We start from the raw sequence: 9,952 nt of genomic DNA, 5'->3' as shown, positions 1-9,952 counted from the left end.
CACAGTGTTAAAGCTTAAGAAAATGAGAAGCAGAAATAAGAGTTACAAACAAAGAAAAGATAGAAGAAAGAAGATTATATAGAAACAGTATTAAAACCATTATTAAAATTCAATGCAGCTGAGAACAGGTGCCTCTTCAAGCTCATCTGAGGTTTTCTGGTTGTTTGCTCTAGATGTGTGAAGGATAGAAGCCGAATGCAGCTTCTTCCAACTTTGGTCCTAAACCATTCAGAGCTTTATAGACCAGCAACAAAACTTTAAAGTCTATTTTCTGACGGACAAGCCACCGTGACATGATCCACTTTCTTGATCTGAGTGAGAACTCAAGCAGAGATAATCACCAATGCAGTAAGTATCTGTAAGAACCTACCAATTTTGTCACAAAGTAGTGGTGGAGGTGGACCCAAATGCAGGATCTGGAGGCAGGAAGGCTGAATGTAGATGTTTATTTCCACACACACACACAAAAAAAAAGACTTGACACAGGAAAGGCAGGAAGCTCACAAACCAGTGAACCAGTGATGAGAAACAGAAACCAAGGGGTATAAATCCACAAGAACAAAACAAGACACAGGTGAAGTGAACAACAGACCAGGTGAACTAATGAACAGGAAACCAGACATGAGAGAACTAAACAAGGAAAACTACAAACTAAACTATACTAAGATACAAAACAAGAGATCAAAACTAGGACTACAAAATCCACATCATGACTCATTTGCTCATATAAATCCAGGTAATAGCCTAATTGTTTTCTTAGGCTAGGTAGTGAATCATCACCCACAGCACAGATTCTCTACAACCACAGTGTTGAAAATGATTTCTTCTTGCTTTCATTTTGTAAGATTTAAACTTTCTGACCCAATTAAATTTAAGTTTTGATTGGCTGTACGTTATTATAACTTAACATTAAAATGAATAAACCCTTGAAATATACCTGTCTCTATTTTTGGATGATATTTTTATTCATTGAAATGGCAACCTGACCCATATCTGTGTGTCTCATATCTGACAGTGAATGAGTCATAACTTTACCAGGAGCTGAGTCATGAGATCAATATTTTAAGGGTGCTCCGCTTAAGTGTGTGTTGCTACCCTGAAAACATTGGTAATCAGTAATATGAGTTCCCTCAGCATTTCAAGTATGAACATCTACATGACTAACAAGAATCTTACAAATAAACTTTGCATCTGCTGACGCAGTCAGGCTTGTACATGCATAGATCATTTACACGATTCTTGATTGCAAGCACGTTTACACTAAATTCAAAAGAACCCATTTTGTTGGAAAGGGGATTTCTGCTGACTTTTCAGTGGAATAGTCTTTCCACCACCTGTCATGTAGAGACTTGCGCATAACAAACTACTTGCACCAGATCTTAAAAAGAGTGACGCAAGCAATAAACAAATAAATGAATAATGTTAAATGAAAAAAAACGAAAAAAAACTTTCAAAGTGCAGACCTTTTTTTTTTTCTTTTTTTTTCTTTTTCTTTTTTCCTTGTAAGTGCAGACATCCTTCACACCATTGTCGGTCCACCCACTCTTGGGTCAGTCTGCCTGCCGGAGCTGCTTGGTGACGGAAAACTTTTCTCCGAAACACGTGTAAGTAGCCTGCTTGTAATTAGGTTTTATATTTAGTCTGTTTCCTATTATTAATTCATTATTCTTTTTTTTTCTTTTTTTATCACGAATTGTTTCTTCTTCAGCCAAGTGCATCTCCCTAAATTTCTTATGTTTTATTATATTTACAAGTTGTATCTGTGTTTTTGTTTATTCAGCCTCGATTAAATGCTGCAAATGGCGAATAAATCACGAGCAACTTATCCTTTAATGCTGCTGTTTTTGCCGTTTTCCAGTGGACTTTCAGGTTGGTGAATATTCACTTACCCATTAGTCGCATGCTCCTATTTTCACCTCATTAATCTTTTTCATGCGCGTGTTACTGAGTGTGTGTGTGTGTGTGTGTGTGTGTGTGTGTGTGTGAACTCCGGGATGATCGTTTATTCCAAGTAAACATTATTAACCCCACGAGACAAAAGCTGAATAAATACAGATATCAGCGTGCCTTGCGCTTTAAAACTGAACTCAACTTTTGACTTGTTCTGGTGAACTGTGTACTGTATCGTGATGACTTATTAATGATTTATTAATGTGGAGTCCCGCAAACATGCCCGCATAAACAAAACATTCAACATTTCTGTCTTCTCCAACTCGCAGTGGATCCTCCGGAAAACCTTGCAGTTTTGGACCCTGGTTATCTCGGACTTCTGGATATTACTTGGAGCCCCCCAAGCAGCTTAGCCAACATGAAAGACTGCTCTGTATCGTATCAGCTGGAGTATTACAACACATACAAGGACAGATGGGATGTAAGTGCATGCCTTTTTATTCACAATTTATATGGAGGCGCTTTTATTCCAGAGTTAAAGTTTTTTTCTTTTGTTTTTAATTGAATGTAACCATACAGAAATAAATAATACTTCATAACAAATCCTGTCACTAAGTTACTCATTTTAAAAGGTTTGTAGGAAAAAAAAAGAAGACATTTTTTCTTGAAAAATGTACACATATTGAACTCCTATCAACAAGGGAAAACAAGTCATTTAGTAAAATGAATGTATTCAATGAGCGTAGCTACGTAAAAAGGGTTTAATTGGCCAGACACATCTGTTGCAGTCAAGATCACGCCTATGCCAGTAAGGAAAAGTGGAAAGACAGCAGAGATTGCATTTGCATCGTTTTGTGCTGCATTTCTCTGGTAAGTAGATTTTTATTTTCTCTTTCCATTTTGTTTGGAATGAAATGCATGGAAATGCCAAAGTCTAGTTGTAAAGTTGGTAACTTTTCAGTTAGCTAGGGTCTTCAAGTACTTCCTCAAGTTTCTAGTTTAACTTTAGAATCTGAAAACATTCGCCATTTATTGCCTGTAGCAGTGATTTTCACAAGCGCTGAGCTTGTCTGAATTTAAAACTGGTGCTGGTTTTTACAGCAACAGTTAAAGCTAAATAAAATCCAAACCTGTTGATTAAATGTAGCGTATGACGATGTTGTAAGTCTCCGGAGCTTGTGAGAGGTATTTAAAGTGATTAATTTCATCCTTAAAAAAATGCTTTTAAGTCAGTAAAAGCCATTTGGAAGCCATCGAATTGAAACACCACTGGCAAGGGCTTTTCCCCTCGTTTTTCCTAAATTGTGACTGACAGGAGCAGTTCTTGTGGAGTTCTCCCTCTCTTTACTTGGGTTTCCTCTGGGTGCTCTGGGAACCTCCCACAGTCTAAAGACATGCAAGGCACTCATGCCTAAAGGCATTTTAGGCATGACTGTTAATAATGCTGTTTGAATCACAATTCAGCAGGCATAGAGGATGGATGGACTTAAAATATTGACATTTATTTATTTATATTTGATTTAATTAGGATGACGTGATGAAGACTATCATCACTGGAAGGACCACAGCATCTGTCCCAAGCAGAGCATCATCATAGAGGGAACACATGCAAGACATTCTCCAAGCCTGTGTCTTGCTGATGGGACTTATAAATGCCTTAAAGTGTTTCAGAGTGCATTCTTTGGGATTGATGGTCTATAAGCAAGCCCAAATTTGTATGTCTTTAAAAAAACAATTACTGCAAGAAAATGCATAAGACTAGATTTGTCATATGTTGTATGCTATTTAAAAGTTTCTTATCAGGAAGTTGAACGAGATACTTAAAAATGCCTCCGTATTGTTCAGGGAAGATACGTCGTGTTTTGGGCTATTTTTGTTTATGGTTTTTGTGTTCACATGTATTGTTATATTTTACACATTTCTTTTATATATTTGAATATGGTAAGAGTAAATATCTGCTTTATTATCATCTTTAGACACTTCTCAGCACAGCAAGATTTAGTTTTCTTCGAACTGTAATCAAAATGTTTTTTTTTTTGGTTCTTTGTTTAGTATTTTGTGCAATTTGGGTAAAATGGAACACTTGAAGTCATGTTCATTGTGGTTTTTGAAATAAAGTGAACAAAAACATAGAACTGCTTTTTTCTCTTTTCCATTCAAGGTAAATAATTTCGTAGTACATCAAAAAATGAAGTAAGAATTTGCATGGAATTTTTTTGAGTAGAACTGAATGAAAATGGAGATGTGCCAATAACTTAATACATGATTTACAACTAGTACAATAACTTAAAGGCAGAGTATGTAAGATTTCAAGGCGATTCTTTCCACCACCAGGTGGCAAACACCAGGTCGTGAGCAAAAATGTGGCCCATTCAGAAACCACATTACTACAATAAAAAAGTATAATAACACAATGATGATTAAGGGCTAAAACTTGTAACAGTATATAAACAGATTCTAACAAGGAGCTATAGAATTAATCCTTTTCAGGTTTCTATCTCCAGACTTGCCTTTTATTGACTGAAAATGAAAGTTCAACTCCGTGGATGTAACTGAATATGAACTATGTTTGTGTATCTGATTTGGCAGGCAGTCCGGACAGTTAAGACAAAATACCGTGCTCAGTTTAACCTGATGAAAGATGTTCAAGTAAGAGTGTATACACTGCTCAATGGGCCCTGCACCAAAAACACAATGATCAAGAGTGCAATCTACTCTGAACTCTTTCAGAGCCCTCCCAGCACAGGTCAGTCCTTAAACACTTATGGATTTGTGATACAAAAAGAAATGTATATTAACTCATATGGAAAATGCAGAAACTTTTGCTGATTAATTTCATTCATCCACATCTAGGAATTAAAGATACAGCAGTCCAGGATTTTATCTGCATGTTCCAAAACATGGAGTATTTTGAGTGCAAGTGGAAAGCAAGTCCGAAGATGCCCCCCAACTCAGTGCAAAATCTCTATTTCTGGTATGTCACCTGCCCAAAGTGGATCATTTCTTACTATTTGTGTAGAAATCTGTCACGTGATTCCAAATGAATTCATCTAAATAGCTACTAATTTGTTAAATACATTCATGTGTTTCACTTCAGTGAACTATAACTAGTTAATCCTGTTAAATTAGAGTCATCAACAAGGTTTAATGGCCTCAGCTTCATGTCCTGTACAGTGATAGATGCAAACACCAGCAAGCGAAAACATCTTTGCATATTAGCAATATTGTAGAATGACTTCTATTGCATCCCTCACAAAGTTCCCAAGAAATCCAACGGCATCTGTTTTGGAAGTTTGGAAACCATAAAAAAAAAAAGCTTTACATTGACACACCTTAGGTGTGTCATAATTGGTCTTGTTACTGAAAGGCTATGATGTATTGCAGAAAGACTGCGTTTTGATCTTGTTGCACATAATTAGAAGCTACGCTTGTAACTGCAGCATAGACGTGCACCATTGTCTGGTTCAGAACTCTTAAAGTGAATAGCGTGTCCTTACAGTAGCTATTATTGACACCTAAACATGAAAAAGCCCACCATTTATGAAACCACGTAAGCAAACATAATACTGTGTTGTTGTTACCTGGCCTGTCTCTTTTCCAGGTATAAATCTCTGGAGCAGGCGGTGGAATGTCCAGAGTACATCATATTAGGAGGAGTCAGAAGTGGCTGTAACTTCACAGGGAAATCTCTTCCTCATTTCATTGACATCAACATCTCTGTTAATGGCTCCTCCCCAAAAGGCCCCCTGAAACCATTGTTTGTCACTCTGCAGGTCCAAAACCACGGTATATAAATAATATGTGCCTTCTGGAAAAGCATTCATTTGGACATGCCAAAAACTAGATCATGCTCTGACATTTTCTTTTTGCTTTTTCTGCTTAACTATGATATCAATTATGTCAGTGTCCCCCTCCTCATCCTGTCACTATCTCCAATCTAAATCTTTTTGCAGTGAAGGCTGCAGCCACAGAGAAGCTGTATCTGCAGACAGGTCTTGACAGTCAACTGGAGCTAAGCTGGGAGGATCCTGTTGGGAAGGTGCCTGCACAATGCTTTGAGTGGGAAGTGGAGCACAGTCAGGAAAGGCCTGATGGAAAATCATTGGTATGGTTTATCTGATAAGTACTGCTTTGGTAAAATCTGATGTACCAGCTTAAATCTTTTGCCAGCAAGACATAAGAAAATATGTAAACACACATAATACTCCCATCTGATTGTCTCAAACCTGGAAATGAGTTTTCCCTCTTATAAGAGATTGGGCTGTTTCTGGACCTTCACATTTATAATAACTATTTTGCACATTTTTTACTACTGACAGAAAAAGATGATTCCTGCTAAGCAGAACAGCCTGACTCTTGCCTCCAGCCACAGCGATGAGAGGAACTGCTTCAGGGTTCGGTCCAAACTGCACAAGTATTGTGTTGAACAAAGCTTTTGGAGTGATTGGAGCCACCAAGTCTGTCACCCAGGTAATTATGTTTTTTCTTTTACCACTTAATAAAGAAGAAAAAAAACAACAACAAACAAATAAAATAATTTTTTTTATTTGTAAACAATAGCCTGTCCCAGCTGCTGTCCGGCACGAGAAAGGTCACTCCACGTTTGTTTCAGAGACAAACAACCACTCACATTGTGACCATTTGTAGTTCTAAATCCAAGAGTGAGAAAAACTGAGGTCTTTTTTTTCTCCAGTTCATCTCTTTGTGTACTTATATTATGTTAATCCTCTATGTGGTTCGAGTGGATCAAGCGACCAGTTTTGTCTGGGGCTCAAGACTCCCAGACAAAACAAGGCTCAGGAAGATGTTCTTGCTGACAGGATGCCCTTTTTGCATCTGGATGTCTGAGAGGTGACAAAGTAGTCGAGTTTATTTGTCTATTCTTTTGTGTTGTGCGATTCAGCATCACAGTCAGCAAAATGTTGGTCTGTCTCCCAGGTACTGCTGAACAAATTTGCTTTGCTAAGCGGAGCGTAATACCTACTTCATACTTAAATATTAGTCTTTATTTTTTATTTATTGTAATTGTTATAGATATTAAAGCTGGGGTCGGTGATCTAGCTTAGACATTTTTTTTTTACTGTGGGTGAAGTGGTTTATAACTTTAACAGGAAATATAGTTTGACACCTCAGTTTACTGTAAATCTGTAAAAGCTCTGACCAATCAAAACGTTCGGGCCAAATTTAAGTTGTTAATTTCTTACATTTTGTGAGCTTCTTCTCCCGGCTCCCCTCCTATTCCTCCTATGCCCACAGCGCATACCCGATAGCCACACCCTGCATGGAAATAGTGTGTTAGGATGAAAATATAAAGTAGTGAAGAAGAAACTTGGAAGGCAAACATGGGAGAGAAAGTGCAGAAAGGACTTTCCCGACCTTGCTCGGTTTATTTGCCTCCTCCAAACAGACCAGAAAGAGATAATTGTTGGTGGAAAAAGCTGCGATCTAGAAAAGCAATCAGAGAGCACAAACTTCCATGAAGGCCTTTAAACAGTCCCTGGATTCAAACAATGATCCAGATTTCCACTAAAATTTAATCAGCTCTTCTTTTTCACGTTTTCAACAACTGCTGAAAATTTCATGAAAATCTATCCATAACTTTTTGAGTTATCTTGAACACAATCAGATAAACGCTGGTAAAACACAGCAGATGATCATCAGGAGCACCCGGATGAAACCATAGAATTTAAAAACAGCAAAAAAATGCAAAGCTGTAATCTATTTATCTAATTTTGCTGCTTATGCTGCATGACACAAAGCCTGAATCTGAAGCAGTCAAATTATGGTGAAAGAAGCGTATCTTTGCAGCTGGGCTCACTGATAATGGATTTATAAATTAACCTGACATGTATGCTTTTGAACTGTTGGAGGCAGAAATGCTCCAGCTGAGATTCAAATCAGGATCGTTGTTGTGAGATGCTGTGCAGCCTTATATATCTCTGCCAAGGAGGTAACATTTTTGCCTTGAGTTTGTCTTTTTGTTTGTAAGTTGGCAACTTCACGCAAGAACTACTGGACAGATTTTTATGGTTTGTTATGGGTCTTGGTCTAACTTGGAATCCATTAAATTTTGGGAGTGATTCGGCTCACCATTTGATCCAGGACTATTTGAAAGATTCTTCATCATTTTCATTTGGTCTATTTTTAGTATATATGCATATAACTCAACAAAAAAAATGAACAAGCTGCCGGTGTCTCCTGCGATACAAGGTACCAAAGATTGTTCTGGATTGCGCCAAAATTTTGGAAACAGAACAGGAAAACTAGGAGATTTTTGACATTTTCATTACTGGAAGAGAACAAATTAAGATAAACATGCAACAAACACCACAATATAACCAAGACCCTGTAGATTAATTGTATCAAGGTCAGTCAGTGAATCAAGGAATCTAATAGTGTCTCCGTATAAAATGAATTAAGGACTATGACATGTTACCCTTTTGTGCCCAAGCCCAGCCCTTGCCTCCGTGTCCCAATGTGTGAAATACAAAAAAAACAAAACATCACAAAATGTTTCCATTCCTTTTTTTCCTCACTCCAGACATTATAAACTATAGTCTCTTTGAGACTACACAATAAACCATTTGCTATTGGTGTTTGGTACTGAGACATAAAATGTAAATATTTGGACAGTCAGATGTTTCCTATCATTTAGTTGCATATGCTCCAGCTCAACTTTTACCATTCAAAAGCTGAACGTTTAATAATTATTGCAGAGTTTAAGAAGCAGCCATCTAGTTCCGATTATTGAATAATTAATGGGGTAGTCATTGGAGCTGTGAAGTATTTGGTATTTTTGTTGTTGTGTTCAGTGGACTCATGCTGACTTTTACTTAGACTGGCTTCTCATTGCAGATTGTTGATATTGTTTGTGTTTGCTCTGTTTCTGAACAAACAATATGTACTCTTGTAAACTAACCAGACTTTGTTTCTTAGTTTTAATTTCAGAAGTGATGAAAGTCACAGCCAAGCCAGACTGGGAAGTGTCCCCTATCTCAATTGTCCTTGCCATCTTTGCCATGCTGATGCTGTGTCTCTGTGTGTGGGCGGCCATAAAAATGTGAGTTATATACATGTGCATTGTAGTTTTCTTATATCCACTCTGAGATATGGAATGAAATATGAAAGAAAGCTCACTTCAGTCTCCGTTTATATTTTAGGTCAAAATTGATGGAAGAGAAGAAGCTGGATTATCTGCTTAAACTATTGTTCAACAAAAATCCAAAAGAGCAGAGGTCCACAAATGCAACAAAACTTGCACTGGTGTAGTTATGTAAGGAATTTTCTTAACAATGTCTTGTTGTTGCACACCTTGCTAGCTTTGCAACATCTTTGTAGCTAGCGCACTGCTTATGTGCTGTGTGTGAGTTTGGAGGTCACAGCGTGTTTTGTACAAAAACCAACTGGCATAAAAGTGCAGCTGTACATGCAGATCATTTAGGATTTACATCAAAGTGCTTGAACTAACGTGGACTTTTTCAATACATTAGAGGAAAAAAAGTCTAGCCTTTTTTGGGTGATTGTTTACTTTTTGCCACAAGACTTGCAAACTGAAAAGGTCAGAAGAGATAATTATATATACTTGGCATAATTTGCTTATCCATTGGGGATTTGTTTTTGATGATTTAATTTGCCATATCTCTTGCCAGATTACTTTTATAAGGCATTTTCTTTATATATTGTGGTCAAATGTTTTTTTTATATCCCAAATATGGTTTTATGTGTGATCTTACCTTGTTTCTAATTGTTTATTTTCATGCCTCCATTCGTGCCAGTCCACTGAGACAGAAGATATTTGTTTTACGAAAACAAATAAAAAAACAGAGGCTAGGTTTATATGTTTATAAAGGGTTTTGTACAATGTCTCTTGCACACTTCAGACCAGTGAAGTATTGTCTTGTATGTATACAGCAATTGAATGTTTAATATTTACAGGAGGCATGAGGGTGTCAGTGTTTTTAATGCCACAAATCCTTTCCAGTTTTTGTTTAATTTTTCTGTATTGAAAGTCAACAAGGCTGCAAACATTGTTACTGTTGTGCCTTGTGTGCAACACAAGCCA

At 37.2% G+C, this 9,952-nt stretch overlaps 1 protein-coding gene across 1 annotated transcript; it reads left to right on the top strand.

Annotated features, from left to right (window-relative positions):
- Positions 1-293: 293 nt before the first annotated feature.
- Positions 294-8,954, top strand: il13ra2 (interleukin 13 receptor, alpha 2; the record flags this gene model as incomplete). The annotated part of the gene is made up of 8 exons (XM_079247416.1): positions 294-348; positions 2,220-2,371; positions 4,480-4,636; positions 4,744-4,864; positions 5,492-5,676; positions 5,844-5,995; positions 6,210-6,360; positions 8,827-8,954. 8 exons carry the CDS (start codon positions 294-296, stop codon positions 8,952-8,954), a joined length of 1,101 nt encoding a protein of 366 aa, XP_079103542.1.
- Between the last annotated feature and the right edge of the window lie 998 nt (positions 8,955-9,952).

This window comes from Telmatherina bonti, assembly GCF_933228915.1.
Source record: "Telmatherina bonti genome assembly, chromosome: 10".
NCBI lineage: Eukaryota > Metazoa > Chordata > Actinopteri > Atheriniformes > Telmatherinidae > Telmatherina > Telmatherina bonti.
Note: the sequence above shows the minus strand (reverse complement) of the source record. Positions and strands in the feature narration are given on the sequence as shown.